Source organism: Protopterus annectens, chromosome 7.part0 (genome assembly GCF_019279795.1).
Source record: "Protopterus annectens isolate FY-2018-M chromosome 7.part0, PAN1.0, whole genome shotgun sequence".
Taxonomy (NCBI): Eukaryota; Metazoa; Chordata; order Ceratodontiformes; family Protopteridae; genus Protopterus; species Protopterus annectens.
In genome coordinates this window covers 1,711,326,272-1,711,340,970 of record NC_056739.1, presented here as the reverse complement: position 1 = coordinate 1,711,340,970, position 14,699 = coordinate 1,711,326,272, and the positions used below count along the sequence as shown (strand labels likewise).

Genomic DNA, 14,699 nt, shown 5'->3' with positions numbered 1-14,699 from the left:
TTATACATTATATTCTATAATCAAGTGTCAATAACTGCATAAATAAATAATAAATGTACTTGAGACCATGCAGCTATGCTCTAATACACATGGTATTCGTGATCATACTATGTCATGCTTGTCATCCTTTTGATTATCACTCTCTGCTACAAAACAATTGTCATGTGCTTCATCAGCTTGTTAGCTTTGTCTAGCACTGATTTTTTTTTTGGGGCTATGCATAATATTTATTTATTTATTTCCAGTTTGATTACCGGGGAAGTCCACTGGGCCCAGACAGCCAGTTTTCAGTGGAGGCCCAGGGAGAAAACCTCCATGAAATAGATTACAGTAAAGATAGCAGTCCAATAAAAATAAAATAAAAGTACAGGTCCAAATGTGAGGTGTCATGGAATAAAGTTGTGAACCCCCCACATTATTTATTTATTAGCTATCTAGACCACTATATATCCATTTCTAAGCCATTTGTTTTTGTTTTGGCATTATGAAGAGGACACCCCACACTATCACAAGCCAACCAACAGTTTCAGCCTCAGCTGTGTATCCCCCCTGCATTTCTAGGGTGTATACCTCAGAGACACCTTTAAGTGATCTGTATTACTCCAGCAAATTGAATTACATATTGGGGTGGCATCCTGGAATTTTGCTCCAATCAAATTAAGTAATTCCTGTCAAAGAGAAACAGTCAGCTGTACTTAGAGATCTGTTAAATCTCAAAGTTCTGCATGTCTACTGTTGTGAGTGTCTAGATATGCTACGTGAAGCAACGTCATGTCAGCCCCTTTTACCCATACCCTCATCCATTAAATTCTTCCCTCTCTACTGGAAAAGTCCTATACTTTGAAGACATCTCTTAAAGGTATCATCAGTTTTACTTATAACCCCTCTGTATGCTCTCCAGGCAAATCCACCATGTAATGGTAGTCTGTTCACTACCCACGGCACTTGGGTTAATTTCCCATTAATGGCATTGCAGTACAGCACAAGAGAGCTATACACTCCTGAATCTGCCACCCTTCACATGATATGTTAAACTGAGGTCCCATTTGCCAAAGAGGTGTTAGCTCAGATGGATGCAAGGATCTTCTGTGTTTGTTGAAAATAGCAGTGGAAATTCAATGCTAAGCTGCAGTATCTACACCGTTTTGAATGTATATAGTTTGAACTATGTTTCGACTTTCTGTATGAGTGGTGGTAAAATCTGTACATTAACATTTTCTGCTGGTGAGACCATGTATTTCTACAACATATACTGTATAAATTTGGGTACAGCAGATTTTGCTCAGCTTGTAGGTTTCATTTTCAGTTACTTCTGGGTCAAGTTTAATCAAAATCAATAGTATATATCTACGCATGTGAATATTACATAGTGTGGAAGTTCTTGCCATATGATATGTCAAATTGTCACTAAATTGAACAGGCATAAAAGTAAATACCATTGATATAAATAGAGCATTTTGTACATAGTCTAAATAATAATGCTTCTTTAAAACAGACCGATATATTTTTGTAGTAGATAGAAAGGTTTAGTTAATGAGCATTTATTGTATTACAGGTGGGCTTTGGGTCTGTTAGAGAAGCTGGTATAAGTGCTTAATTATTCAGAGTGTGTAACAGGAACCTAAGCTACTCACATGGGTACTTAATTATCCTAACTAGTTATATCCCAACTTGCAATTATTCTACTGTAAATACCTTTACCCTAGTTAGTCTAACCTATCACTGTGCTCAGAGTTTTCACCATGCCCTTTCTATTAACAACTGCACCAACTGCATAGAATGTATTATCATGTTGTTCCACAGCATTGAATTATTGTATGTGTACTGAATCTACTGTATGATGTATATCACGTGTACACTGCATATTGTTTGTTACATGTACTGTATATTTATATGTACTGTGTATTTTAATGTGGAACTTTTCTCCCCTGCAAAGCCATTAAGGACATTTATGCATGCAAATTCTGGCCATTAACTCTGGCTTTAAAACAATAGCAATAATTCCTTCATCTAGACTGGCTGGAGCCGTGTTTACATCAAAGGGTCACAACATGCTTTACTTGGTCAGCACAGTGCACTGTTGTTGCATTTTTGCCCAGTTCCACATGTAACACTATTTTTTACCATTTAAGACAACAAGCCTGTGGTTTACATTAATATTTACAGATGAAAGAATTATCTCCAAAATTCTATCTGGCTAGGCTGGCAGCCTTCATCTATCTTCACCCAAAGTTCACACATGCCATGAAACATATTTAATAGATTCAAATTCATTATGGACTAGTTATGACAACAGAATGATAATTTGGGAGAGAGGTGTGATGACTATTCATAACAATATTTATTCATGATTTATATTTACATTAGTATTTATTTATTGATTGATTTAATTATTCCATTTTTTTGTTTACAGGAAAGTGTGACTAGGCACAAGTAACCTCTTTTTAGTGGAGGCCCAGTGAGCAAAGCACTATTTTAATAACAAATACATGACTTACAATATAAAAGAGAAAGATGCTTTCAAACATACTGAAATGTATATATATATATATATATATATATATATATATATATATATATATATATATATAAACATAAACATAAATATACACACATTAACACAGAACAATGAGTAAGTACTGGGCCTCAAACAATATATCACTGATTGTTGAGAGAAGAAGGAAGGACATGAAGAAAGGAACCTTAAACAAGTAACATTCATAGGCAGTAAAAGTCTGTGAAGGAGGAAGGTAGTGTGTAATAGGGATATATGTTTATTTAGAAACAATGGTGAGAACATCGAATTGGGAGGTAAGAGAAATGGAAAAAAATGTCTATGGAAGATTGTAATCAACACAGTGGCATAGAGATGAGCTGGTAAGGTGCTCCAAGACAGCATTCCTGAAAAATGAAAACTTGGCTCGTTGTATTATTTGGGTTGGGTTTCCAGATGGCTGGTGCCACATTGGAGAGTGATATTTCAATGTAACTGAGGATACAGAAAGGCTTCTGGAGTGTTAGAATATTTTATCTAATATCAAGGAAATCCCTGAAAATCCAGGAGAGTAGAGAGGTACTCTTCATCGAAAGCAATAGCTTTCAAGCCTCACACATCTGTACCTGTGTATATACTTCAGGGTACTTTCGATATACCCTTATTATACCAGCAACAGCCTTTTGGTAGCCTCTGAGGCAGGAGACTTGATACAATTAACTAATTATTCTGTTACACAAGTAAGTTCTGCTTGTCAATTCTGACTGTTTTCAGGGACAATCATAGTACACTACTGTGTTAAGGGATTTTCTCAGATTTTCATAATATGCTGGTGAACAATAGGGGTATCAAACCCAAGAAAAAAGGATGAAGTTTACCAGCAACACAAAGTATTACCTTAGTGAAATATGCATATCTTGGGATTCTCTAGCCTTTGCTGGCCACTTTCTCGGAATAAGTCCAGCACAAGTACAAGGCATAAGGCCCCAGTGCGAATCAGAATATAACAAGAAGAGATATGACACAATTGAGAAAGAAATCTCACTCTAAATATGGGAAGGAAAAAGAGAAAAAACAATCTATGTTATTTAATATTGTGTTTAACCATTTAGAATATAATACTAATGTAGGTTCTCCGAGCCTTCCTAACAGGAAGTACTAGTAGGTGGATACAGGAGATTGATATAGATTCACACTGTAAATAAAACTTATCAGGTAAGTTATAGTATGCAGAATTTCACTGTTACATTTAGCAATGATTCACATGTGGTAGTAACTAGGGAGAAAGTGAAGGTTTTGAAATGAGAATGCACTCAATACTCACTAATAAAATATGTTGGCTCAAAATATCAGATACAATCTATTTCAAAGTCTAGGCATGTGCTGATTCAATGAATGCAGCATGTTTGCCCTGTAAGTAAGTAATTATCTTTATATCTGAGAAAGTATGTCACAGAAGTGCTTTTCAGGAAATTCTGTTGCCTTACACAGAAGCATTATGCATTTTAAATAAATTAAAATTTACAGGCCAAGCAGTTCTTCTTTTTAAAAGAGATTTCAAGAAAACGTACCTTTCTACCATTTACGAAAAATATTAGTTTGTCTGCATTTTGAGCAGGAGTCATGTTTTCTTTCTGCTTTGAATTCCAGAGTTTCTTTTCTCAGAAGAACACACAACTTGCTGAACAGACGGTTTCTCAAAAGAGTTTGACTGACTGGAAGAATGGTTTATGTGAGCTAGCTACAGCTAAGTAACAAAAACTTGGTAGGCTTCCAAAGCATGCTTCAGATTTAAAGCAACAGATTCGAATTACCAAGTTACCTCATGCAAACATTCTTGCAGTACAAGTGCCAGTGTGTGTGCACACACGCACAGTCTTGAGCAAGTATATGTATATCTGCATGTGTTTTTGGTGTGTGTGTGTGTGTGTGTGTGTGTGTGTGTGTGTGTGTGTGTGTGTGTGTGTGTGTGTGTGTGTGTGCGTGCGCACAGGTGCGTCTGTATGTGTGTGTGTGTGTATGTGTGTGTAAAAGCTCTCAACTTTTACTTCCACAGTTAGTGAAAGCAAAACAATAATTAGTTAAAAGGCATCAAATTAGGCACCCATTAAATGATGATACACTTAATTTAGAACTCAAAATAATTTGCAGATTTAAGTGTGTGTTTGCACTCTGGCAGAGGCTTAATTGTTGTGTCATTCTAGTCATTTTATTCAGTTAATGATCTACATACATAACATTTTATAACTTTGTCTTAACATAAGCAGTAAGTATTTATTTTATATTGGCAAAGTCAATGTGGTTCCCTGGCACGGCTCCAAGAATGACTATATAAAGGTGCAGAGACATATGACCCTAATAAACCAGGCAGAGTGGTAATCACACAGTCAAAGGAAGACTAGGGCTGACTAAAATGTATGGTGACTGGCTGCTTTCTGCAGATGAGGAGACATTTTGCATAAAGGCTTCACACCCTGTCTCACCTTAGTCATATGTGCCACCCCTGCCCTTAGTTGCAGCCCAAAACATTACCCTACCAAAAACCCTTCCCCTAGGAATATCCCTTATCTCACACACACACACACACACACACACACACACACACACACACACACACACACACACACATACACACAACACATGTACACCATGACAAATATACACTATTCACACTGACAATGTGAGGTAGTGTCAGCTATAAACAACAAGGGATTCTGCAAGTATGGCAGCTACAAGGACTGAAACCAAGGCAGAATGCAAAATGAAAAAGAGAGACCAGCAGCTGTAGCACCAATGTACTTTATTAGGCTAGTAGTAAAAAGCTACATAACCATAGGATAGAGATACATACAACACACCGGTTTCGGCAAAAAACTACAATGCCTTCCTCAGTGTAAATGTGTTAGTATCAAACATTCCCCATATATAGCTTATAATCAAAATCACATGATCCAATTAAAGATGCTTGTTTAGTCCTGGGGGAAATAATTCCCCTAATTTAATAATCCAGTTTTTCTCTTTCTGGTTCAAAATGTGATGACAGCCAGCTTTACTGGATCTATGTTCTGTTATTCTGTCAATAATAACAAAGTTGAAAGAAGCAGCTGGATGTATTAATGTATGTTTGTATAAGGCATTCGTGTTTTTCTTATGTCTAATGTCACAAAAATGTTCACCCATCTGAAACTTCACCGGACGTGAAGTTTGCCCTACATAGAATGCTGAACAATGACATGTGGCTAAATCAATTACCCAATCTGACTGACAGTTGGCATAGAAAGAAATATCAAAGATGTGACCAGTTTTACTACTGCTAAAGGTTTTTGATTTAGTAACTTTGGAGCAATAAGAACAATGGCCACAGGGAAAGCAACCAATCAACAGATCCCCCAATAAAGTAGTTTGTGTTAGGGACATATCGGATAATGTATAGTGTTTGAAGTGATTGAAATAAGAACCCAGATTCTTGCCTTTTTTGAAAAAAAAAACCATGTAGTAGGTAAGATGCCAGACAATGTGTGGTCAGCCAGTAACATATTCCAGTGGCATCGGACACTTTGCATAAGTGAGTTAGTATTCCTACCATATGTGGTTACAAATCTAATGGTAGAATTGTCATGATCGGTTTTGACTTTATATTGGAGGAGATCAGCCCTGGCCAAGTAGTCAACTGTTTTGGAAGCCCGATATATATAACCAGCTTGATAGCCCCTATCTTTAAATCTAGAAATAAGATCTTGATGAAATGATCATATGAATGTTCATCAGAATAGATGCATTTGCCCCGAATAAACTGGGACTTGGGAATATTATTGCAGACATGAGGAGGATGATAGCTGGTTGCATGGAGGAGGGAACTGTATTGCGGAAATTTATGGTATACCCGAGTGGAGAGTGTATTATCAAAATTTCTCCCAACCATGACATCCAAAAAGATGGTATTATTTGGATCATAATTGACCGTAAATTCAATCCCCAATTTGTTTTCATTTAAATAATCTACAAACTCATGTAGATAATCAACATCAGACCTCCACACCAACCAGCAATCATCCAAATACCTCCTCCAAGTGTCGATTTCATCAAGGTATAAATTGTGGGATTGATCGTAAATGATTTGTTCCTCGACAAAAGCCATGAACAAGTCGGCATATACAGGGGCAAAAGATGCCCCCATGGCAGTTCACTTATTTTGAAGAAAGCATTCACCCTGATAAAAGAAGGCAGTCTTAGTGAGAACATGTTCAGTAAGAACTATGAGCAAGGTGTTGAAACCAGGTTGGTATAGCTCCGATTTGTACAACCAATATTCACACACATCGATGCCAGCTCTGTGAGGGATATTAGTATATAGTGCTTTTACATCAAGGGTACAGAGCAACCAACCTGGTTTCAACTGCATGTCTGCAATAACCCTAAGAAATTCCGTGGTGTCTTGTAGCCTCGCACGTACCCATTTTAAGAAGAGGCTTTAAGTATCTGGTTAAAAATAGAGAAAGTGGTTCTGTTAAAGAATTCCTGCCCAAAACAATAGGTCTACCAGGCGGATTGGTAGCATATTTATGTATTTTGAGCAGAAAATAAATGTATTCATGTATCGGTTCATCCACCGTAAGATGTTATAAGGTGTTTTGTGTAATGATCCCTTCTTCCTTTGCTAGTGCTAAAAATTCATCAATTTGCCTCTTAAAAAGTGGAGTAGGGTCAGTAACCAAATGTGAATAATGCCTGCAATCCATAAGTTGCCTTTTTGTCTCAGTGTCATATTGAGTCCAATATTGAACTACAACAGCACCACCCTTATCAGCCATCAGTATGACCAACTGATGATTATTGGCCCAATTCGAAATGACCTCCATGTTGGCCCTGGATATGTTGTTGGGTTTCACCCTGGTTTCCTTGGCGTAAAAATGTAGATATTTGAGTATAGCATTCTGAAACAAAGAAACAGTATGATGCATAGGAGGCATGAATGTAAAGTTGTGGTACCTGAACTCATTCTTGGTATCCACAGTCTCTCTGCCATGAAAAAACAATTTTAAATTTAAATTTCTACAAAATCTGATTACATCTTCTGCAAAACAATCTTCAGCCACAAAGAAACCAGGAATGAATGAAAGACCTTTATTTAGAATTGAAATCTCAATGTCAGTGAGAGAACAGGAGGAAATGTTAAAAACATTCATTTTTTTGTGATTATCATTTTCAACTGTGCCTGCATGTTGTCTGCCTGATTTGTGCTTCCTGCCTCCCCTTCTACATTTTGTCCTAAAAGGACACAAGTATTGAAACATTTATGGGCAGGTGAGCCTGTAGGACCCAAGATATCTGGTTCAAAACTAGAAGAAGAATCATTCCCAGTGCTATCTGCACTAGATGCTGATGGTTTCTTAAGGATAAGGCGTACCCGTCATACCTCTCAACCTGGAAACATCAAAAATCTGGACAAGGACCATGAAAAATAGGTACAAATCTGTATGCTGATTAACATCTAATTTGCATACATAATTACATAACCCCACCCACTCCAATGGAATTGTGGGATACCATCTTTCGGACACAAACTGAACAACAGACAACCAAAATATGGCACCAGAGTCCCCCTGCAGCCTTCCCACCACTAATGATACATTCATGAAGCATAATTTCTTCTCACATCATAAAAATGAGGTATAGAATTGGAATACTTTCTCATTATAATGAAATAAACAAAATACAAATTCCAACTGATGTTTATTTTGGCTAAAATAAAATAACTTCATTGAAGTTTCATATCCAGTTTCCTTGTTATAATTAGTAGCAGGTTATTTTTATCTTATAAATGGCATTTAGCATATCAGAATTTTTAGAAACCCCTATGACTAAAAACTTTGGCCCAGAATGTTATTGAAGTAATATAAACATTTTTAAAAAAATCTCCGTTTCTGTTCACCTCCGGTAAAAATAATGATTTGGTTATTTATATAGTAGGACTATATCCATTTCTACATGCACTATTTCGTATTTCTTGGACAATTAGATACATCAACTAAACTGAAAAGATCTGTTTTTACTTATGAATCAATATATCATGTTTTGCTTATCTTTAAAGCTATGGTTTCACTTGTGTGCCAGATGAAAGCCATATGACAGACATTTCAAACATAATTTAGATTTTCATGTATAGTTGTTCATGGCCACAGAACTTTAAAAAAACTAGGAAGTGAACCAGACTTTGTAAAGAGGTGAATGTTGGCTGCCTTTATTGCTTCGAAAATCATTTGTAGAAATGAATATATTTATTTTGTTAGAAGAAAAAATATCTGTGCCAACTGCTGTCTGTTAAACAATATTTAGGAGCATAATCAATAATAAATTTCCATAAAAGGAATGGAAAATAATCTAAAAAGCACCATACCTTCATATTAAGCTTGCCAATGGCTATTATATGCAATAAGACAGTGTACAAACAGTAGCAGAATTCAAGTGTACTGTATGCCATTTGCATATGTTTATTTTGTTCCTTACCTAGTCAGCATTCTTCGCTCCTGAACGACAGTCTTGTCGGCAGCAGCAGCAACTGTTCAAAGCAACCCTCTGTCGGCAAGTCCCTAAACTGAAGAAAAGCAAGCATTCTTCTCTCCCAAATGGCAGGCGCACCAAAGTCATGTCGGCAGCAGCAATAGTTCAAAGCACCTCTCTCGGCAGCAGTTTCTGTCCAAAATGGCATTTCCCGCCTGCAAAGCCAGCATTCTTCTCTCGACAGCAACTATTTACTTCCTGCCTGCTCGCAGCCAGCCGAAAATCGCTCAATTCCGACTGGCTGATAGTGCTGATGGAGCTGGCCAGCGTCATCGATGATGATGCCGCGGGAGCTCGCCAAAAAAAAAAAAAAAAAAGTGAAGAAATGGGAAATGAAGGGGTGCCAACAGTTGGGAGGTCTGGTACCCGTTTCCTTTTAGAAATGTTTTCCGGTGTCTGAAAAAAGCGTACCCGCTTGGTCCTGTCCCTACTGAAAGGATCCCCTTTCTCATTGTCCCACATGTCCCTAAGGAATTTCTTCCTTTTCCTGTCCTTGAGTTGTTCTTCTAAATGTAATAGATCATTGCTAAGTTGTTTAAAACAGGAAGTATATGCAGGCTGTCCTTCAAAACGTATGATCTCTTCCCCTAACTTAGTAACATTGACAATTTCTGTGTCAATGGTAGTTTCAAAATGTTCTGTAAGGATCTGAACAAATTGCATTGTTGCCTGGTGTTGTGCATCCACCCATTTTTTCAACAAAGTCTCATCAGAGTTACTTAATAGGGGTTGTAGGTGAATCCAAAAAGAGTTTCACAACTGTCTTCAGGAGAAGAAAATAACAACCCCTGCTCATCCAAATTGCTTGGACCTAGGCCAAAAATGGCCAAATCATCACGATCATTGTCTAAGCCACATAAAAGCTGAGATATATCCATCCTTATGAACAAACAAACCAAATATAAGTAACCAAAACACTGTAAGTGTTATCAGTAATAATAAATAACCAATAAATAAATACAGGAATTAGGTAGTGGTAAGTAATCAATAAGATAGGGTAGACAAATAAGTCAATCCCATGGACTACTAAAACAGCAAAATGACTATAAAAGCCATCAGTTGGTCAATATGGTACTTGAACCATACTGCTGACATTCACATACAAGTAAAGGTTTGACAATAACAGCCCATAAGAACATTATCGCTGTGTCTATAAATGTGTCTTAATGAATGAATACATTGTTGTCGATCCTGAAGAAATGGGCAAAAGTCCAATAGCTGGCCACAACCAAATCTAATAAGTGAAAATCCCAATTAATGTAACTGAATATCCATATGTTTGGTTTTCATAAATAAAGCATGGAAAAAGATATAAATACAATATGAAGATAACAGAAGGAACTATTTGTCCTGGAGACAGTTGAAACAACTGTAACCTACCTTACCAAAGGCAATAATAAGCTAAAATGATTATAAATTATTCAGTCAAAAATAGGCAATATACATTTATCAAAATCGGCCCTTTGTGGTTGTAATAGGATCTAAGGTAATGTTCAGAAAAAAGAATTTAACAAAACAACAACTGCTGTCATGAGAAATATATGGATATCCGAGGGTGAACAAAAGATAAATGTTTAAACCCTCGAGTATGTTGAAAAGAGATACCTAAAGTATAATCAAGTCCTATGTACACTACCAAAAAGGTAAAATCTCAGTGACACACTCCTAACTGCAGGATACATGCTTAGCTGCAGATAAAAAAGATAATAATGCGTATAGAGCTGATAAGTTGCCATCCAAAATGGCGGATATCCTCAGTAACTCACATAAACCTCACAATACAATTAAATTACTCCTACATCAATACTTTTATTTTCGGCCCAAAATACATAAACATGCTACCAATCCTCCTGGTGGACCTATTGTTTCAGGCAGGAATTCTTTTACAGAACCACTTTCTCTATTTTTAACCAGATACGTAAAGCCTCTTCTTAAATGGGTACGTGTGAGGCTACAAGACACCACGGAATTTCTTAGGTTTGTTGCAGACATGCAGTTAGAACCAGGTTGGTTGCTCTGTACCTTCGATGTAAAAGCACTGTATACTAATATCCCTCACAGAGCTGGCATCGATGCGTTGGAATATTGGTTGTACAAATCGGAGCTATACCAACCTGGTTCCAACACCTTCCTCATAGTTCTTACTGAACATGTTCTCACCAAGAATGCATTCTTTTATCAGGGTGAGTGCTATCTTCAAAATAAGGGAACTGCCATGAAGGCATCTTTTACCCCTATATATGCCAACTTGGTCATGGCTTTTGTTGAGGAACAAATCATTTACGATCAATCCCACAATTTATACCCAATGAAATCGACATTTGGAGGAGGTATTTGGATGATTGCTGGTTGGTGTGAAGGTCCGATGTTGATTATCTACATGAGTTTGTAGATGATTTAAATGAAAGCAAATAGGGAATTGAATTTACGGTCAATTATGATCCAAATAATATCATCTTTTTGGATGCCATGGTTGGGAGAAATTTTGATAACACACTCTCCACTTGGGTATACCATAAATTTCCCCAATACAATTCCCTCCTCCATGCAACCAGCTATCATCCTTCTCATGTCTACAATAATACTGCAATAATACTGACCCCTGTGGGACTCCGCTTGTGACTGGTTGAGAGTCAGACATGGCACCTGCCACTCTTACCGTGTGGGTTCTGTCTGACAGCCAATTGGCAACCCATCTCGTGACATGGGGGTTTATATTTAACCTGGTGAGTTTGTCTATGATTCCTGAGTGTGGGATGGGGTCGAACACCTTAGTGAGGTCCAGATATGCTGTGTGGTCCACCTTCCCTTTATCTATGGCCTTGGTGACTGTTTCGAAGAAGTCGACAAAGTTCATGAGGCAAAATCTGCCTTTAACAAAGCCGAACTGGGTGGGGTCCAGTGTCTAGAGGTTCCCAATGTCCCTGTTAATGAGCTCCATGACAATGCGTTCCATGGCTTTGCAGACCAAGCCAGTCAAGCTTATAGGGCGATAGTTCCCAGGGTCAGTTGTGGCACCACCATTGTGGAGTGGTACGGCTGTTGCTGTACGCCATTCTTTGGGTACATAGCCTGTAGAGAAGCTGAGTTTGAATAGTGTTTTGAGATGGGGGGGTTAGTTCATTTTGAAGCTCGTGTAAGACACAACCTGGGATACCATCTGGTCCCATTGATGCTGTATTTTTTCCTTTGCAAGGGCTGTCTTTACTTGTGTTTCTGAGATATCTGGAGTGCCACATTCTACTGGGATGGGTGCTAACCCCTTTGGTGGAGAGGGGGGGAGAAGTTTGCACTGAACTTGTCAGCCAGGATGTTGGCAATGTCGTTTGGTTCAGTGTATTTATGGCCATTATGCACTAGCTCGGAGCATATCTGAGAGTTTGCCCCTAGACTCTTGACATAGTTAAAGAAGGCCTTGTGGTTATCCTTAGAGTCATTGGCTATTTTTCTTTTGAAGTTGGCCTTGGATGATTTAATGAGGGAGCGCAGTTTTTTACTGATGTTAATCAGAGATGCCTTCTTATTTTGGGATTTTGTTCTATCTTTCAGGAGTTTCCTCCTTCTGTTGTAAAGTTTATTTATGGCCTAGGTCCACCAGACTGGCTTCCTCTTTTTTGAGGAGTTGGTCTTGGGTTTACTTGGGATGGCTTGGTCCATGCATTCTTGAAGGTGTTCATAGAATGTGCTTGTAAAGGATTCTGCCGATGGGTCATCATTTTCCATTTGATTGAGAGCTTTGAAACTTCCCACCTCGGTCTTGAGGAGTGTGAAGTTGGCTTTAGATAAGTTTTTTACCTTGATTTCCTTGACTGTGGGGGGGGGGGGTCGGGATGTGGATGTCCAGTGTTAATCTGTTTTCTGATCTTACCAATAACAAGTTTACCTCAAGTGTGGAACATAGGTTCCCCATGTTGGTGATGACCAGGTCCAGTATGTTGTCACCTCTTGTGGGAGTGGTGACCCGCTGTTCCAGGGCGTTTGAGTTTATAACCTCAAGGAAGCATTGGGCTAGGGCGTTTGAGCTTGAGTAGTTTTCCCAGTCAATGTTTGGATAGTTGGTCACCCAGTACCATGGTGTTGGATAGAATCTTCATACTTTCTAATGTTCTCAGGAGTGCTGCGTGAGGGTCCTGAGACAAGGTGGGAGATCTGTAGCAAGCTATAAATTGAACAGTCAATTTACCCGCTGTCAATTGCACTTGGATGGTCTCAGATTCCACGTGCTGTGCTACTAGCCTGGAGGTGTGGGTGTTCTTGATGAATATGGACACACCCCCTCCTTTTGTGTTCCGGTCCTGGTTTTGGGACCTAAAGGTATGGTAGGAGTTATAACATGGTAGTGCTGGGGTGCTCTCTGGAGCCTTAAACCAGGTTTCTGTCACTGCACATACGTCGATTTCTTCCATACTAAGAACAGCCTCGAGTGCGTGCATTTTGAGGTTTAGACTTCTGGCGTTGAGCAGCATTACCCTCCATTTTTGTTTATTATTGTTGTTTATGGAGGCGGGTTTGTCTTTTGAGTCTTGCCTAAAAAAGGCAGTATTGGGGCAGCAAGAGTCTTGGCCAGTATTCGAAAGCCCAGGGGCGACAGGTGCAAACCGTCTCTGGCGAAGCAACGTGGCTTGTCAAGCATGTCATCCCACGCTGACAAGTACTGGATCCCCTTTGAATGACACCAGTTGTTTAATCAGTTGTTGAAACTGATCATTTTTTCTTCGTATTCTGGCATCATTTTGGGTGAGGGCAGGCTGCTACTCAGAGTCAAAGTCATACCAGCCTGGGCTACATGGTCAGAGAGCTCCTCAATGTCTCTTTTCATGTAGTCCAGGGAGGTATGTCTCAGGTCATTTACGCCAACATGTACAATGACAGAGTCATATCTGTACTTGTTGTGGAGTGACCTGAGTGCATGTGTTATGTGGCGGATTCTGGCACCCAAGAGGCAGCTTACTGTAACCTTCTCCTTGTTCACTCTAGTGAGTGGGACTGTTGGGCTGTTATTGTCCAACCTTTACTTGTATGTGAACGCCAGCAGTATGGTTCAAGTACCATATTGACCAATTGATGGCTGTTATTGTCCTTTTCCTGTTTCGGTAGTCCATGGGATTGACTTATTAGTCTACCCTATCTTACTAATTACTTGCCACTACCTAATTCCTGTATTTTTTAGGTGATATCAATTTATTGATTATTTATTATTATTGATAATATTATTATAGTGTTTTGATTACTTATATTTGGTTTGTTTGTTTATAAGGATGGATATATCACAACTTTTACGTGGCTTAGCCAATAATCGTGATGATCTGGCCATTTTTGGCCTAGGTCCAAGCAATTTGGACAAGCAGGGGTCGCTATTTTCGTCTCCTGAAGACAGTTGTGAAACTCTTTTTGTAAAACTTGAACAAAGGCATGAGGACGTTAAGGAGTAATGTCTGGCATTATAAATTACTCAAGGCTTATTTGGCCAAAATATCACACCTAGAGGGCTCAGAATTCACATACAACCCCTAGTAAGTAACTCTGATGAGACTTTGTTGAAAAAATGGGCAGATGCACAACAGCAGGCAAAAATGCAATTTGTTCAGATCCTTACAGAACATTTTGAACGTATCATTGACACAGAAATTGTCAATGTTACTAA

The 14,699-nt window shown here is 38.5% G+C and overlaps 1 protein-coding gene across 1 annotated transcript in view; it reads right to left on the bottom strand.

The window, feature by feature from the left end:
• The window catches only part of LOC122807194 (aldehyde oxidase 1-like), a 784,671-nt gene extending 780,454 nt beyond the window's left edge, over positions 1-4,217 (bottom strand). The window contains exon 1 of the mRNA XM_044078244.1: positions 4,066-4,217. Coding sequence (XP_043934179.1) covers positions 4,066-4,119 — 54 coding nt within the window. The 5' untranslated portion in view covers positions 4,120-4,217. The remainder of the gene's footprint in view (positions 1-4,065) is intronic.
• Positions 4,218-14,699: the final 10,482 nt, after the last annotated feature.